A 19,127-nucleotide genomic window follows, 5' to 3' on the forward strand; every position below is an offset into this window, starting at 1 on the left:
GTTAAATATTATTGATAAAGGTAAAATGGCAATACTGAAGAACATATTACATGGCCTTACAGAATCCACATCTGTAGTCTACATTCACATTACTGAAGCCTCCCCTCTTCTAATCCCCCAGCATTTTTTTTTTTTTTTTTTATACGGTAAGACAATTCATCCAAGTTAGAGCAGAGAACAGCCGAAGCAGCCCACACACATATGGACTAGGCTTAAATTCTTTGGAAGACTATGTTGTTCAAGCTTTTCCTTTATTTATCCAAAATGGCACAAGCGAAAGATGTTATGAAAAAAAAGCCAACAACTTCACAGAATGCTTGAGGAGGGGTAACGGGTGGTCATTTTCATAAAGCAAGACCATTACTTTCAAACAATCTAGTGCCATTTTTATGTTCAAAACACAACAGGTACAGTAGAGCATACCACATACTGACAGATTAACAGGACCTCCTACCTCGACTTCATCCTCTCATGCATTCTCCCATGCTGGATACATTGTTGGTCCAATTCATCATTCCGTTTTTGCATCTTCTCCAATCTGCCATGAAGATACTCTTTTTCCTGACTAAGCTGGTTGACTTCAGATCTACAGAAGTAAAACACAGTGATGATGGATGTTGTCAGATTTCATCCTGCAGCGTGCCATCAATATGTGGCTTCAGCATTTATAAAATTTCATACATGTATATATAATGCATAAACAGGCTATTACTAGAACTTACAGAAACAAGAAACTATTTCAAATAATCTTAAGGTGGAAGAACATGATGCTGCAGTGTATTTGGGAAATATGTCAGTAGCAATTACTCAGTCAGAGGTTGGCTATGCTTATTCCAGCTGAATTTAAACAGGCATGTCATTTGACATTAGGCACCAATATTAAACATCATCGATAAATGTAAATTTATACCTGTTAAGCAAAAATTTGTCTAGCATTTTGACAATAAGTTTCAAGTTCTTTATTGGTAAAAGCTAACATCTAATTTTAAATATAGCTACTAAAAACTTGTTCAACCCTTATTGCACTGTACAGGTTGAACTCTCAATAATACTACTGTTTTAGAAAATTTATTAACATAACATGCCCAAATACCACTACACAGATAAAAAACATCAAGAGGAAAATGAATACATCTTAAAAAACAAGGTACAAATCATACAGACATACTCTAATCTACATAAGACTCAGCACAGCCTTTAAGAAAATCAGTCACTTCTAGCAATTCTTATTCTTCACGGGTGAGCAGAGACACCAGATCCACGAATGACCTGGGACTGTTACTTGCTACATCTCTAACCATCAGCCCATGGAGAAACAGGCATGAGCTGTTTCTTAATATCGGGAAAAGATCTCAGATAAAATTGTGATAAAATATACATTATGCACTTGTACAGTCTAACTCTTTGGAAAAGGTTAATGAGAACATGTCAGAATCTGCTATACCATCAGAACGTAAGAATCAAAAGCAAGCAAATTTGTTTTATGGCATCTGCCACTCCAGATCCTGAGGTTAAAAAGCTTCGGAGATATCTTTAAATCATCAACTTAAATATGCTGCAGTTACAGAACGAAGAGACTTTACCTTCCTGGCTGTTACAGAATGCAACAACAACTGACATTCTGAAAAACAAAACAAAGTGCAGGGAGAATGGAATACTCCTCCTTCAAAAACATGTTGTTACACTGACAAGTCAAATCTGGAAATGACAACATCATCTTTTCATATTTAAATGGAGAACAATACATGATATCATCTGTGAATCTGAAAGAACTTAGCAAGGGCAACTTTGGAAGAAGACTGTATACAATTGGATTTATGTGCAGAGTTACAGCTCTATTAAGGATCACTGAAAAATACATCAGAATCACACAGATATTCACATCAAACTTAAATGCACAAGAGTTTCCTGGATGGCTGCCTGAACAGTGGTCAGGATTGTTATAGGGTGGTAGTTGAAGTCTAATTCTTGCCTTTTAACAGAAATACTGATAGCTGTGAAATGTCAGCATCAAAAAATATTGTCAGTTGGACCAATTCTTATCACACAGGATGAATGCAGTCTTTTCTTGATACTGATATTATGAGAGACAATCAGTGGATAAAAGCAAAGGCCTGTTGCAAAGCAGTTCACCAGCGACCTGATGTAACAGAGCCCAAGCAAGTGCTAACAGGGATTAAACTCATCTGCCATCTTGCAATCCTTTTTTTGCCAGGAAAATGCAACAACAATATTTGCCTGGTGGGAATACTATAGATTATCATGTTAATAGGGTTTCCCAACCGTGGGATCCTGCTTCTTTTTCTGCATTTACGTGTGTCTCTCTGATTCACAGAAACAACAGAAGCAACTTCAAAGAGGTAAAAATCTAAAAGTTTTAAAGGGACTTGCTTGCTTCCAGCACATTTGTAGGTGCAGGAAGTCTTTCTGGGAAGACCAGGGGATTCAAATCAACCAAAACCAAAACACTACTGAAAACTACCATTAAAGGAACAAAAGAAAGCGCTGAATTCATTGAGAACATGAGTAGCATGATCTCTTATCTCTAATACATAGCTCTAAATGCCTGATGCTTTGAACCATGTTACTTGTGTTCTCTTCTACATCTCTTTTGTAACATAATTACAAGAGTTGAAGAATTTTGTTGAGTTGAGGAACTCGATAAAAAGCACACCATTCCAGTTAAAAAATTTAGAGAATGGCCCTTCTAACTCAAATATTTAAGAATCTGAACATTCAGATTCACGTATTTCACGACACTGAAGTTTTGCTCATAAGCCATCATATTAGGAATGGGCTATCTTCAAAATCATTGATGATGCCGGGAGAACAACCACAGAAAAAAACCTCTCTATTTCTGGATCCAGCCATCTACAATGAAAGCCTCAACTACTATGTAAAAAAAAACCAAATTAAGTTTTTAACCCCACCATTCTTGCTGGGAAAATCTTGGAAAAATAAAAATCCAAGCTCAACCGAAACATTCAGATTAGACGCAAAGAACGAGCAAATATTAAATAGCCACAATTTAAAGTCTGTCTTAGGATATTTTTAGGATGAACTGATTTTTGAATGTGAAAGTGGCAACACTGCCTTTACTCCTCTGAACCGTCTTTTGCATTGCAGCACTTGGACTCACAGCACGGTGCTTTTTAAAGTATTGTCTTTTCCTGCTCTTAAAACTTATTATTTACTTTTATAGCAATTACATATATGCTCTAAAATATTTTCTGCTATCACAATGAGTATCATTGCATATAATTTTAATGACTCATCCTGCAGACAGACTCTGCTGCACATCCTCGTACAGCTACCCTCAGCAAACACGCTACTCCTGGTACTGAGCGCAATAACTGCAGTCAACCAAACATGCAGAAAAATAGTTCAGCCGGGTGTGTGTTCTTTACTTCAATTAAACTCACACAGTTGGATGCCTACTGTTGCCAAAACAGTAATATAATTTATACATTATAGTCCAAACAGTAAAACTACACTAAAAGTCATTTAACAATATTTATAACACCATAAAATACAGTGTTAAAATATATGAACTGCAATATGTACCAAAATTATAAAATTTGTTTCTCATCATCAGTGATTAAAACCAGGATCATTGCTCTAGCTTCAATACTCACAACCCTGGTGACAGATTAGAATTCAAATCTTAATGATCAATTTACAATTAACAAGATAGAAGTGAAACAAATTAAACCAACCATTATATATAACGAGACCCAATGGACTCCCATTGTTCCCCTTAATTACAAAACGCAAATCACAAATACACAGTGGGCAGTGTTAAGCATTAATCCACAACCTAGAAACTCAGATAGTGACAGAGAAAAAAAAAAAAAAGAACAAAATAACGAAGAAGAAATCAACAAAAATTTTTAAACATGCCTATGCATACAAAAACCTTCCCAGACACTATCTTCTTTCTGCACAGCTTGAGGGGTTTATAATTCATCTGACATTGTCCTTCTGAAGTTTTTCTAATCCTATATAGGGGCTAGCTCACAAAAAATGGTTCCAGCTTACATATAAACATGAAAATTTCAGTTTAGATTTACCAGAAAGCCTGTATTTAGTATAGAAACATACACACAATACAGAGGTGTCCAACATAAGTACTTCTCACAAATTTGAAATCTCTCATTACAGATGGACCCTTTATTTCCCATCAAGAAACAACAAATAAATAAATAAATAAACTTACTCATGCATCTCTTTTTAAAAAGGCTTGATCTGCTTTTAATAATGTACATAAGAACTAAGTTATAAAATCTTTCTAAAATGATTATTTTTTTTCAGAGGACAAAGGTATAACCTTCTATCTCAGAACTGCATTTTACACTATCACTGGTGACAATGAGTGTGAGGACTGCCTTTTGGAGAGGTGCTACAAAAAGATAAAGAATGATGATGCATTTAAAACCTAGCTGAAGTCATTTTCTGCAACTGATCTTCCGATCACATCATTTTTGAAGCCATCTATTAAGTTACCATTTTACACCATCTCCGGTTCCACCTTTCTGTTCTCATTTTCATATGCTTTCCTAGTTTTGTCCCTACCTATCTGTCCATTCTTGTTTCTGCCTGCAGCAGCTCCCGCTCCAGTGCAGGCAATCTCAAGCTATTTTTGGGCAACTTCTCAAAACTGCTTTCATACATTCTTCCATATTCCTTGTGCAAAGTATACCACTTTGTGTGGATCCAAGAGGGCTTCTTTTCCCCCTTCCAGGTTCTTGACATAGTCAGCTAATGCTGCTAGGTGGAGAAACACTTGGCAATCTCTGGTATTTATTTTCAGAGAATAATGTGTTTTCACAGTATGTTTTCTGTCTTTCCTTCATCCTTTTACAGTTACTAGTCTGTGACTGTGAGCTCTAGCAACAAAGTCTGTGTGCATTTTTATTGCTGGAATAATAATATGATTTGAATCTATTTAGATTTTGTATTACTTTAGTGGAGGAGCTCTGCTTTTTCACAAGGAAAATTTAGTTTGCTTCTCTCTTGAATACCCACCGCAACATTTGCAGGGGAAGGTCACTTACATTTCTTCAAGTTTCTAATTTCTTCCTCAAATACTCAGGGTGGGATTCATCTCCCAACTTTAGTTACTTAACAGTTAGTCAACACTTTTTATTCAGTGAAAAGCAGGACGGACAGTGGAGGCAGTACCTGTGGGAAGCATCGTATATATAAGCCTGCCCTGCCATCTACTTATATCATTCCCTTTTGACCATTCCCAGAAACAGGATACAGGGATAAATAAGCTCTCCCCCTGAGTGAGTGTTGACCCTGTTATATGACCTCAACAGGATGATTAAATCCACCCATCAGAAGAAGCCTATCTTGAAAACCAATTTTACCTTTGCTGAGCGTCTTCTTACTTCACGTAAGCTGTGTGAGATGAATACTACTTTTAATTACTAAATTCATTTTGCATGAAACTTACAGAAGTTGCATTTCAGCCCTGTTTGGTACTCTAAATATAAACCTTGCAGAAAGTTTCAACAAAAAGACTATTTTCACACTTAAAAAAATAATCCTATTACTTACTAGTGAAGAATAAAAGGGCTGGATCCACAGAACTTGTATTTTTTAAAAAATAGTTTTGTGCTATAGAACTTAATTTTCAAACAGATACCTTAATATTTTTGCATTTATTGAAACCAGTTATTGCTTCTAGTTTTTAATTCTACTCCAGAATTTTCAATGGCTTTGTATTTAGACCTGCTATTGATTTTAATGAGAGCACCACATAACAAGTGGCAGCAGAATCAGAGCTTCAATGACAAGCAATTTTGACAACAATTTTTTTCAGAGATAATTATTCAGTGTGTAGTATTATGAATGGAACTTTAAATAAATAATTTAACCAACATACTACAGATTGGAGAATTTTAAATATTCAGTATTTTTAATATAATTTCAGATAAACTAGAATTGTAGCTCTGTTAACAATTTTCAAATTTTCATATTAAGAATAAGAACATCACAAAGAATGCAGTACACAATTTTTACATTGAAATCATCTAGGAAATTTGAATTAATAGGCAGAAACATCGTCTGAAAAGTAGAAAAGTAGAACTATCCTGGAAAAATGCATCCATGTTATTTAAATGTCATGTATTATATTGAGAAAATGTGTAATACCTGGGACAACACGAATAACAACAAATATTAAAGTACAAATTTAAAATAAGGAAGCATATCCTAATAATAAAGGGGACAGGATAAGAAAATATACTAACCTGTATTTTTCTGACATTTGTTCCAACTTTCTTGCCAACAAAAAACATTCTTCCTTTAATTTTGCTATGAACGTATTCTGGGAGGTCAGCAATGAGTCCAGTTCATTTACTAGAAATTATAAAATTATAAAACTAGAAAAATATTTTAAAACTGTATAAATATATAGAGAATTTAGGAACTATGTAATATATTCTTAATTTCTTTTGTCTAGATCCTACTGTTCTTGGTATGTTTTTTTAAGCTTCAACTGTCTGGACATGGAATTTTAACATTGTCATTCATCAGATAAAGGCTATATGTCAGAATAAGCTAAACCTAAAGTCTTAAAGTGAGGTGACCATTGAATAAGGTCTTGTGTGACAGGAATCACCGTGAAGACTATGCATCTAATCTGGTGGTTTTGCTTTTTAGCTGGAAGTTTACTGATATTTCTGGAAGGAATAAAATTAGCAATCCATGCCTTTGCAGCCTTTTGCTTACTCAACTGGTGCAGAGGACACACTAGCAATCCAAATGCTCACACTGTAGACTCATTTCATTTTGTCATTTTAGAAAGCAGTTATTTTATTTACTGTGCCCTGTGGTTGCTGTAATTTATTTTTTGTCTGTAACAATGAGATAGACTTATTGTCCAGTGAGAGTTGTAGTGAGACAATTTTATAAATTCATTTTCAGTTACTGTTAGCTTGTGCTGTACCAAAACTCACTACCTAAAAATTAAAGACTTTTATTCTTCCAAAAGAAAGATATTGCAAAATTGTATTTCTTGATTCCTGCTTTTAAAATCTTTCAGAGAAAGACAGACCACTGTTACCCAAATTTCCTGTATGCATGGAAGATCATAATACACAAGGGTTTCTTTATGTACATAACAAATGACTTCCATTTTCAACTCCTTCTAATCCTATTACAAATATATAAAAACATACTCAGACTTAATGTTGTTTCATTTTTGTGTACTAGGACAATTTATGCACAAGGAGGGTAAATTACACATCTCTTGTGCAAAATTACACTTGGTCATATGCAGATGTGCTGGCTAGAGCTGTGAAATATGATTGAGTGCTTCTTCTCTTCTCCTACTGTGTAGACAGTAGCCATAACGTAGCAGTTTACATTCCCTGAACACAAGATAAGGTCCTTGTGTACTGTGATAATGTTGCAAAAAAGCAAAAAAATCGATGGAAGATGTAAATGTGCCTGCTACCTCAGGCATTAGCTGGCACTGCTTAGTGGTAATATAAGCTACATCATTTTTCTGAAGGCATTAGACGACTGGTGGATAAGAATGCTATTTCATTAAACATATGAATATACCATGTTCCACTAAAGCTGAAGCTCCTCCTCCTTTTCATGCTCAGAGGTTAGAGATTTCCTCCCTAAAATTATTTTTTGTTTATAAAATGCATTTTATTAATTTTATTGGCATAGTACTTCACAACGACAATAGGCTTTTTTGTTGTTTGTAAAACCCATTTTACTCCCAGATTAAAGGTTAGAAGTTATTGATCAGCTAAGTTAGTACAATGGAGTCTCCTATTATGACAAGCTGAAGTATGCAAGGGATTAAATATCTTTCTTCTAGATTAGGGGTGTGGGGGGGGACACATACTAATGCTGAAAATGTTTGAGGCTGCAAAGATTAAATAAAGGAACATATCAATTTGGAGCCAGTGAATTACATCCAGCTGCGACAGTGAATTAAGAACCGATTAATGGCTAAAGCTTTTCTCCAGTTTGGATGCCGAAGCAAACTCATTAAGCTTTTAGAGTAGCTATAATGTGTGTACTGTGGGAACTGTTCAATGCTATTCAGGAGACTTTAACTGTAAGCTCAGAGCATTTCCCGCAGAGCTTCTGATGCTATTTTCTTTATATAACATGTGTGCCTGAAAATCCAGCCAAAAACAAGCCCTTTGTTTTTCTACTTTGTTGTGGTCTCTCTCAGCTTTACGTTTCTTGAACACAGGTAAATAAACTCATAATCCAGATGGTGCAACAGATGTGAGAGCAGCACTCTGAAATCAACAGACAGTGGGCAATACTTTCCATTTTCTCTTTTAAACGCTAACTAATATGTAATTCGGAATCTCCGGTGTAGTTAGCATCTGCTCCCTTCGGCCAGCCAAAGGTTACAGGTGTTCCTGATGTCATTTCACAGTAAGGCGTGGGCCTGGCTTGTGAGTGAGTGCCCAGGCTCTAATCTTTCCCTACCACCTACCAGTTTTCTCATGCTGGGCCTCCATTTGCTGCATCTTCTGTGTCAGCTCCTGCTCTCTTTGCTGGGCCTGAAGGGCTCGGGCCTTTGCTTCATTGCTAATGCTGTGCTGGATGCTCTCTTTCTCCAGTCTATAAAAAAAAAAGAAAAATAAAAATCATGTATTGAAGATACTAAATAAAAAAGGCAAAGCAGAATATTCAATTAATAAAAACAAAGAAGAAAATATGGCCAAGCTTTCACACGAAGCATTCCTCTCCCATGGCAGGTTATACAAACTGACCTTTTTCTTACAATGTCAAACATTCTCTAGTGACTAGTAGAAAATTGATTAAAAAATAAAATAAAATCCATTTCCCGAGCAAAAATTAGCCGTTAAGACTAAAATGTCATTTTATCTTTTAAAATTTTAAACACAACTTCTTTCTTGTAAGGAAGTTCCCCAGCACGCACTTTGCACTCAACAGATTATTTGCATTTTCTTTTAAACGTTATCTATTTAATATCGCAATGAAACTTAGGGACCTGACCCCGAGATGGACTGGTTCCCACTGAACCAGCAGGAGACAAGTCAATGGGAGCGATTGCCACAGTGCTCATAATTCAGCTACTTTCAAAGCCTAATGAGTTTTTTTTTAAGCAACCAAGCAAGTTTTAACTATTAATTTATGCAAATAGGAGATGAATGCATCCATAACAATACAGAAGCCTGTTTGCACCACGCAGGCCCAGCCCGTTGTGGCCCTGCTCACTGGGGGGTTGTACAGGAAGGTCTGAAGCCCAGTACTATTATTGAAATACGCAGGCAAGAGAGCAATTTACTTGACCAGATATGCAAGATGGGGCAATCTACTCCCGAGGCAAAACAAATGCTAGACTACCACACTCCATTGAAGCATTTTATTTAATGCAAGCCAAGCAAAAACAGCATGGAAAATAAGAAACAAAAAGATATATGCATATAAATTAGAAAAGATCCTCAACTGCAAATTCGTATCTAGACTTTCCCAGAGGTCGTAAATATTTATCTGGTGCACAGTTGGACATAGATTCAGAATTTCACTGAGTTCACACATACGAGAACTGATTTCTAGATTTCAAAGGACATAAATATGTACACACTTTTCTACTGAAACTACATTTAATAGCTTAGGATAGGTTTCAATAGTCTTATAAATGTGTGATAATTCCCACTTCAGGTAACTACAAAACAGAACACGGGCATAGATCATATAAGGATAAAGCCACATCTCATGTGGTTGCTGCACTTAACCTTTGGATCAGTGCCTAATAACCCATCCGAGATATTGCAATATCTCAGCATGACATACACTATGTTAAATCTTCTCTCTTAAATTTACCCCAAAGCAATACAAATGGTGGGTCACATTACACTAATTCCTGATCCTGATGTTGCAAGCCCTACCTGAGGCAAAAACTCCCTTTGAAATCACAGGCAGTTTTTTCTGAGGTGGGACTGAGACTGATACGACAGAGAATACACTTAAATAACAAGAATATTATAGCTTTCAGGAAACAAAGCACATTTTAAGGAAATTTCAAACATCGTGCTACACCTTATCACATCATTCTCAGAATTGCTTCTAACTATATTGGGGCTATCCTAAGGAGTGATGCTTACATCACTTCCTAAGTATAAGCTCCAAATCTGGAAAACATTATTATGAAAAATAGTACCATATCTGCTGAAAAAGTCTATCTAACCTCTTCCCCTGCTTCCAAACATCTTTTGCCTTTAGACATTTGTCACAAACACTGGACTGCTCAAAAAATGCACCAACACCTAACACATCCCCCAGACATTTCCAGCTAAATAAAGTGGCATTTGCACAATATTTTGTTTAATAGTGTCTTTGTGTGAGACGGCTGTGGGCAGTTATCTGGCACGCAGCTGGCTGGCTAGCCTTCTGCTAGGGGTAGCCTTCAGCATGTATCAAGCTGCACGGCTCAAGCTACCAAGGTAAACCCATACAGGTCCATTTCTCGTTGCTGGGAATGCTCCTGTCTAACAAGAACATACGTTAATGGGAGAGAGCAAAATAAATGGAGAACCTGATGCCACCAGAAAACACCTTCTTGCTTAGAGGACCCATCCAAAAAAGCCGCTCATCTATGGTACCTGCTGGGTAGAGTGAACCAACAAGAGCTCAGAAACAGTGGCAAGTTCCTTATGTCCAAAGTGTGTAAGGGGTGGGTAAAAACAGGTGATTTTATGTAATGGATAAAAGCTCGACTATAAGACTAGGAGGACACAGTAAATCTTTAAGCAGAACGGTAGCTGACTAGTCTCAGCCTTAGCACCTGGAAAATTTGGGGATTGAGACATACCCAGTGCCATATGAAGAGCAGGACCCAAGGTGTCTAGAGCTGCTGAGGAGCGAAATGTCTGCTGGAGCCAAAGCTGTCTAAACTGAGTGGTGAATCACCCACACATTGATTTGACACCTTCCTTGTCCCCTAAGTTCAATCTCTCTGCCCTCCTACAGAAAATTTCCCCGATATATTTTACACATACAGAGAAAAAAAAGCATGCATAAAACACACAGAAGAAGGCCCAAGAAATTTCAGAACTATTAGTAGGATTCCTGCTACAACCAGCAAACACTGCAAGAGTTTTAGAAGATTTGACAGTGGCTACTTATTTGCAATTACTCTGAATTGTGAAAGAAAATGAGCTTGATTTAAGAAAAAGCAGAGTTATCAACTGTAGACACAGAGGAAACAGTTTTCGATGACACAGGTAAGATCAGAATCAGAAACAAGAGGTCAAGATTCACCAGACTTTTATAAAACACCAGCTATGGCTATCAGTGAAAAGGATCTGGAGCGGTTCTGCTCTACTAGCCTGTTCTCCAACAGAAATTGGAGGAGAAATCCAGGCAAAATTGGAGGCAGTAGCAAAAATTCAAGTTCTTTAACACAATACCCAGTCTGAAATACCAAGTAAATGCCTATCTGATAATTAATTCTGGATTTGGCTATAAAGTTGTTCAATTTTACTAAAGCAGAAGCAATGAACTCAAGGTGACTTTCATTTTTGTGCCATGAAGTCAGAAGCAAGCAAAGACTCACTCACATGGAGGCAAGCTTAAGCTCTCCTTGAGCTCTGCTCTGAAGTACAAATTTTCCATGATTTTAATTCAGAACACCCGTTGCTCTGAGCCTGACTTACTGTTGTCAAGAGCAGCCTACTGGGTTAACTTGTTCACATATCTCAATGAACAGCATAGTGGTTTGCAGTGCCTGAAAGTTCTGCTTTCCAAATAATTGTGGACAAAACTAAGGCCAAAATAAAGTGTAGTTTATAGCACACGAAGGAGACAAACACTCCTTATTGAAAACAAAGTAAAAACTCACCTTGACCTCAAAGCTAACATGAAAAGAACACTGGCTGAATTTGAGGCACCAAATTTAATAAAAACAAACAAACAAAAACCTTCCCCACCACTAGTAAATGAAAACTGGATCACAGGTCCATTTTCAATAGAAAACTAATTCTCTCTGAGAAGTGGCTTCTCAGTAAAGGAAAAAAAGGGAAGAATTTATAAACTAGTGATGTTAAAGTCAAATTTGACAAAAATAATTGAATTTTGGCTGCAAAAGAACAAAATTTAGATTGATATAACTTTGAATTTCACAATGCAGTTCAGCAGTAGGTAATTCTGCAAGATTTTTTGCTCTGGCAAGAGTTCAAATGCAAAACAAAAAGCCACAAGATAAATCTCAGTGTAGAATTAGGCCTCTGACTGGAAGTTGCCAGCAAGCCTTCTCACAAACAGCTATGCTGTGAAGCAACCATGCTTCCTATATCGACTATTTGATTTTTCCATGAGATCAACATGTGACATTTTGTAAAAAGCTAATGGATCCATTAGTAAGGACCATGAACTTAATTGAACAAATTAAAAAACTCGAGCAATTATGTCAGTTCAGCAGCCCACCAAAGTTTATCATAACCTTATTTCTGCCATCTTCTTTTCTTGTTAATTATAGATAAAAATGTAATTATAAAATATTGTGGGGTTTTATGTATACTTACTTTAAACTCTTCTAGCGTAAGTGAGCTTCTCCCAGCATTTTTGAAAATAAATGCGTAGCATGAGCTGCTATATACCAAATGGAAAAACAGTTTTGGGAAGGTACCTACTCACTTAATTCCCATTATCTTTCTAAAAATCTGGCCTGCAGGCACTCAAATCAATTCAAACACTTTTGAAAACAGGACTTGAAAGCCTATGTATGTTAAGAACTTCAAGGATTTCAACCAATAGCTTTGGGTACAAAGGCCCAGCAATTCTGTATGCAGTCTACTTTGCAAGCCTTCCACACTACAGGTCTAATGCACTGTTCATTACAAGCAGCATCTGAACTTTCTTACAGGTTGTTCAAGTTATTATTTCAGCCACAGGTGTCATGGGAAGAATGGAAAATCAGAGCATAACCTTAGCAACATAGCAACACTTACATTAAAAAAAAGGGGGGGGGGGATAAAGAACAAGATATTGCAATAATCCTTTTCTGTAAGGCAAAACATTAGAAAAACGCTTGCAGTCTCCTACTGTACTATCAGAAAGCATTCAAATACCACGCTGATAAAGGTCATAAAAGAATGTATATAGAATAAGATCATAGTTTGGATCAGAACGCTTCACAAATTTCTTCCCTCTGTCCTCCATATGTATCTTCATAACTATGTCATATGCCGGAGGATAAGGGATTGTGTTTATTTCTAGTGAGTAGACAAGCCTTAAAGGCTGGTTTTCAAACATGAAAAAGAAATCGTAAGGTACCTAAAAGTCATTCTTCCCTGGAATGGTCTTAAATCATTTTCTCTATTTACGTAAAATTTCTAAAACTGCTTTCAGACCCGCCATTTAATTTAACATCATACTGGTATAACATTCAGTTATTTATAATGGAGAACATGTTTACACAGTTATGCTATCTGAAGTTTTAGTATTTCAGATACTTAGATAAGGAAATAAAACACAGTGAGATCCCAAATTCTGCAGATAAAGAAGTAAATGTTGGTTTCAAGTGTAGCCATGATTGAAAATTATTAATTTCCACATCTTATAACTTAGAGCTCTACAGAGCTCTTATAACAGAGCTCTACAAGCATGTACCTTGTCTGTATGTTAGGATAAAGTCAATAATAAGACTTAGGGTCAGAAGATTTCTCTCTCTTAAGTCAGGCTTCTAGGAAACTTTTGTTTGGTGTTGGTTGGTTCTTCTTTTATAAAACTTACATATTTTCATCTAATTAATCCTTGGTAATACGTAGGATTGCTGTGGCTGAGGATATAGCTGGACAGTGCTTCATGGTTTCCTCTTACTGCTGTAGATTTTTTAGTACCTGTTTTTTTGTAATAAAGGTTTTGATATTTTTCCATACCTGTGTAAACCCACTATAGCATGCTTGGGCTGGCTGGATTTTATGGCGCTCAGTGCTTTTACAGGACTGAAGGAGAGGAATGAAATGAATGATCTGATGTCCAAAATGAATGAAAAAAAGATGTACTCATGCATACAAGTGCAAGAATAACACAGAAATATCTTGTAAAAATATCATGATCAGGTCACTTCTTTAAACCTCTCCAAGGAGCTGATAAAGTGCCCTTCCTGTATCCCATTGTGGGAATTACCTACTGAGTTGCTCTTTATGTCTGTTTCTGAGAGTTGACCGGATGCTGATTCTGGAGCTGGCTGCCAGGTCTTCTCAGAAACCTGGAAAGCTCAGTTTCTGGAAGCTGCTCCAGCCAGCACACTGTGTTTGGTGAACTTCAGTACAAGCTACATTTGTATGGTCAAATTCTGTAGAGACCTGATTATTACGCTAATTGGTAGAATTGGAGGATTGCATCATTTTTAAGAATTCACATGGTCCTATTTGAAGTTTATAAAAAAACCTTAATTTTTGTTTTTATAATCTAAGATGCCTAGTTACATTAGTTGATAGATACAGAGAGCTTCATAAGCAATGAAATGTTACAGTTTTCTTCTTATAACCATGTGAAGAAGCTACTGAAAGTAGTAAGAAAAGTTACGTAAAGGTCAAGGGTGGTATGAAATTAAACCTTCAAAGTGTCTCAACAATTAAATATGGATCTGAAAGAGTAGGAGATGTTACAGCTATAACTTTAAAGTAGAAAAACCTTTGAAGTAGGTTAATGGACCAAAAATAAACAAAATCTTTTACTTCCCTACCTGAGATAAGTGATTGGAAAAGACAGCTCTCCTAGGGTACTACTACTTCGCAGAAACACCTCAAATACAAGAATCATTTTCGGGGGAGAAAACAAGACAAGATCAAGCTCTGCCCACATTTCAAACTTTTGTCAAGAAACTAAGTACAAATATTTGACAAAATCAGCTTACAACTATTTTCCCCATAATACAAATAATAAATAAGATTACACAACTGTATCCCCATTCCCAGAATCCAAATGATGTCAACCTCCTTATAAGACATTCTGATTTTTCTGAGAATTTCAGTTTTGCTGAGATGGAAAATTAGTGCATATGACTTTCTTGTTCCCACTGAAACTTTTTTCCCCGCTTTCTCTATTTAAAATGTAGTTGCACAATTGGAAACAGCTTATAACTTTTATATATGTTTGCACTTTATGCAGTATATAGTATTAGGAGATCTATGGAAAAAATAAAACAAAGTCTAGACTTCTGCTTTGACCTTTAAATCCTGCCAGGGGCATCAGAAGATAATATTCTTTAATGGCTGTGCACGAAGACGATTCCTACTCTACTTTTGAGTACTTACCGTAATTGAAAGCTACTTCAAAATTACCACTAACTGTAGATACTGATGGGCACATGAAAGTTATAAGGGCACACAAACTGTGAGACACAGAGTGTTATTCCTATGCAAGTTCATACAGAATGAAGAAGCTTGAACATAACTAACCAGTATATGCATCACTGGTGGTATATCTGCTGCTATGGACTAGATCTCTAAAAGTGAAAGGACTGGATTTCTTACTCACTTTAAATTCAGCATAAAAGAAAGAATTTGCAAACAACTAGCTTATAACACTATTCTAGCTTATAACACTATTCTATTCCTTTGGCGCCTTGCCTTCAAAAGATATATACTGAAAACTACTAGTTCCTCTGTGTAGACAATAACTACTTTTCAGTCTAGATAATTTTCTGTATGCCAAGCCACAGCTTAATTTTATCATTAACTGCCCTCTATTTCATTGTTAGAGAAGGAAAAATCTGTCTCTAACAGCAGTACCATGTTAGGTCAAATATACTGACTTAAGACCAAAATGTTATTTTTCTGGTGCATCTATAAGCCTTGTCTGCCAGATACGTACATTGAATGTGAACACCCATCCTGCAGTGGTTATTAACATCAGATCATGAACTATTTGGTTGATAAAAAACATATAGAAACACACAATTAAATACAGAAGTTGCATGGGAAGATGCATCATGAGAAGTGGTTTCTGTGAAGTCAGTACACAGCCCTAAACACTTGACAGTACTATGCCCCTTTCTATAGCATATTCTTTCCACCTTTGCTCTTTGTCCTTCAAGCCACTTTCACAAATGGCTAAATGTTGAAATGTTTGCTTACCATAGAATATTTTTGCAGGCACTTACTTTGCACACATAGTTATGAAAATTATTTTCACTTTATTTAAAATAAAGGCGTACTTTGCTTGACTTATGGTGATTCCTGAATTTGGTACCAGCAGTCTCTTATGATGCGGTTTGATGACAGTTTTAAGCCAGTCTAAGGTGATGTTGCCAGTTTAAGGTCTCTCTTTTTATCCTCTGATAATTAGCATTCACACAACTTATGCTGCAAGAGCATATGATGCTTTTTCCATTTGAAAAAGAACCCCCTGATCATAAGGGTGCCTGTCTTCCAGTGCCAGCACAAGCAAGGGCCTAGAGATATGTGGCCAGGCAGAGCCACATGTCACAATGCTAGGGAATCTGAGTCTACGCTTCAGTAGCAGCACAGACTCAGACCACCTCAGAACAATTGTGAATCTGTACTCCAAGTCTCAGCTTGCTAACATGATACAGTAAATCCAGTCTCCAAGCTCCTTCTATTGAATCAAAAAATGATGCAGCTAAATGATGCAGAGATCTGATCTGTTATGAACTCACTCTGCCAATTTCCATTTTTCCAAAAATGATTTGGGTATATTAATTTTGTACCTGCCAGCTTTATGCTGAATCAGGTATCATCTGTCCTACTGGAGCTAGCATAAAGTCAGCATAGACACTGCATTGCACGCTCTGCCTAATTGAAAAGAAAAGTGACTGTGTGCCCACACCTGATCCACATCAGATCAGCACAGCTGAATGATCCAGTAGATCACAGATGCACTCTGAATGCCTGCTGAACAGCCACCGCAGATTTTTCAGACATTCTGTTTGGGCAGACATACAACTTCCAGCTTACGCTACCACACTAGCCGCAGGTCTGAGGCGCTGAAGTTGTTAACTCTTCCAAACTACTGCTGAAGTTGAGAACGTAGGAAAAGTATTCTCTGCTTCCAAAGGACCAAGCCTCCCATGAACAGCCTGGGAAGAAGAACAACTTCACACAACAAAGCATTCCTCAGGAAGACAATCTGAAACAGAATATTTGATTTTGAGGGTATTTGATCTAGGGCAAGTTGGACATCTCCCCCATCCTACATCAAGATACCACGTATTACAGCACACTGACAAAGTTGTGAACAAAAAGCAAGATCAATCAAATACTGTGCTAACATTACATTGTACCTGATGTTGATTTGCTTAGATTTTACAGAAACATCCCAAGAAAAGACATGTTTATCTACCCGCATATCACAGGAGCTAGATATGAACAGGTGAGTCAAAAAATAAAAATCCAGCCTCGCGTGTCCTTTACTGGTTCTTTCCTAGTTTGGTTACCTACAGCATAATTTTGGTGTTACCTGATTGTAACATTATCTGTACATTAGTATTAGAAATAGCAGACAAGCGGTATATTTATTAGCCAAGGGTGTTGTTTTTTTTTTTTTTTTTTTTGGTCAGTTTATAAAGCTCCCTTCTTTATGCTGTCAAGATTAAGGGGAAACATGTTTCAATAGCAACTTTAAAACTAAACTCACAAATTACTACCATTATGTTAAGCGCTAGATATCCCACTGTGCAGTTTTGCTTTGTGAATTTTTACCTTCTTCCATGCACACTTTTAGCCACTGATCGCACAGCCTTTCAGTGTTTTCTGCCTTTTCCTTTAAATAAACTGGCTCTGGCTCCTTCCATCTGGTTCCCCTTCCGTCAGCAACCCTGCACCTGTTCACACCTCCTCTCCTGTTGGATTCCACTGAACATTTCCTCCTCTGCCAGGGCTATTCTGGCACTCGCAACCTTTCTGTCATTCAATCCATCTGTCAGAAGTGAACTTTGTTTACCGCAAGCTTCTGCTTTCTTCTTCAAGAAGCAAAGCCCCTCAAGGTCATTGTCAAATGAACTGTCGGTGTGGATTTAAATCCACTTCTGCTAACCAGCAGAAGATGAAGTTCTTTACAGTTCTCTATTTGTGAAGATAGGTTTGGGGTACAAGAGAAATAATGCAGAAGTAAAATAAGAGAGTTTAATCATTTAACTCCAACAGCTAATATGTTTTAATTCACATACTTATACCTCCTTGCAAAGACTGCCAGAATCTCTCAGGACTTGCAGAGAGATGCAAAAAAGTGGAAAAGGAAAAAATATGACAATAAAAATAACAAATGAAAGCTTTTGACTCACTTTAACACCATGCAACAAAGATATTGACTAAAAATGCAAAGATAAAATGGGAACAGCCAAGTAAGTTTACAGTAAAACCTAGATGCGGCCAACAGCATTCATTGTAAATTATTTTATCTGTGACAGTCTTTTTTCTTTTTTTTTTTTTTTTTCCCAAACTTACCTACAGATGTTTAAAATGCAACACTCTTTAAGGAGAAAAAAATCCAGAACATTTTTTCCTGCTTTTAAGCCTTGTAAGCACACATATGCAACTCTTTGTTAAAATACTGCCTTACACATTGAGATGAATTGTAAAGATTCTTTGTCAGGGTTGAGACTAAATTCACATTGTTAACAGGATACATTATTTTTAGCAACTCCTGTGCCCCTATCTCTTTTCAGGAATAGATTCTGATAACCACAAACTCCTGAATTATTAACTAACCTCCTTGACAGTCTCATTCTTCTAAAATAAGAAATACCTTTCAATTTCACTGCATTTATCTTGGTCATCCTTTAAAAATAATTAAAAATAAAATCTTTCACTAAGATTAACTATAGTACCAAAAATATAAATACATATTTTAAGTTTTAAAAGCAATTATAATGAACCACCCATTTTATTACCCTACTACCACAAATGAATTAAAGTAAATCTTTCTGGGAGCAAATCCAGGAGGTAATCCAATCTCATTAGCAGAAATGCAGTTATACTTATGTTAGGTCTGAATTTGACTCTAATAAAAATTGCATTGACATACACTACATAAGTTTAGCTGAATAATAACTTAATGCTGATACTACCCGTACATGGGAATTAGTCCCTGCATTCGCAAAGGAATGTTTTCTGATGTTATGATCTTCCACAGTAAACTACATGCAG

At 36.5% G+C, this 19,127-nt stretch overlaps 1 protein-coding gene across 3 annotated transcripts in view; it reads right to left on the reverse strand.

The window, feature by feature from the left end:
- Positions 1–19,127, reverse strand: part of SDCCAG8 (SHH signaling and ciliogenesis regulator SDCCAG8) — a 121,129-nt gene that overhangs the window by 44,451 nt on the left and 57,551 nt on the right. For 2 of the 3 annotated variants that reach the window (XM_080586760.1, XM_080586759.1), the window contains 3 exons: positions 8,480–8,607; positions 6,258–6,366; positions 455–586 (listed from right to left, as the gene is read on the reverse strand). In XM_080586760.1, the coding sequence (XP_080442886.1) occupies positions 455–586; positions 6,258–6,366; positions 8,480–8,607 (369 nt within the window). The remainder of the gene's footprint in view (positions 1–454; positions 587–6,257; positions 6,367–8,479; positions 8,608–19,127) is intronic. The other variant, XR_013949141.1, reaches the window with a different exon arrangement.

The sequence above is a fragment of the Anser brachyrhynchus genome (genome assembly GCF_964034855.1).
Source record: "Anser brachyrhynchus genome assembly, chromosome: 3".
Lineage (NCBI taxonomy): Eukaryota > Metazoa > Chordata > Aves > Anseriformes > Anatidae > Anser > Anser brachyrhynchus.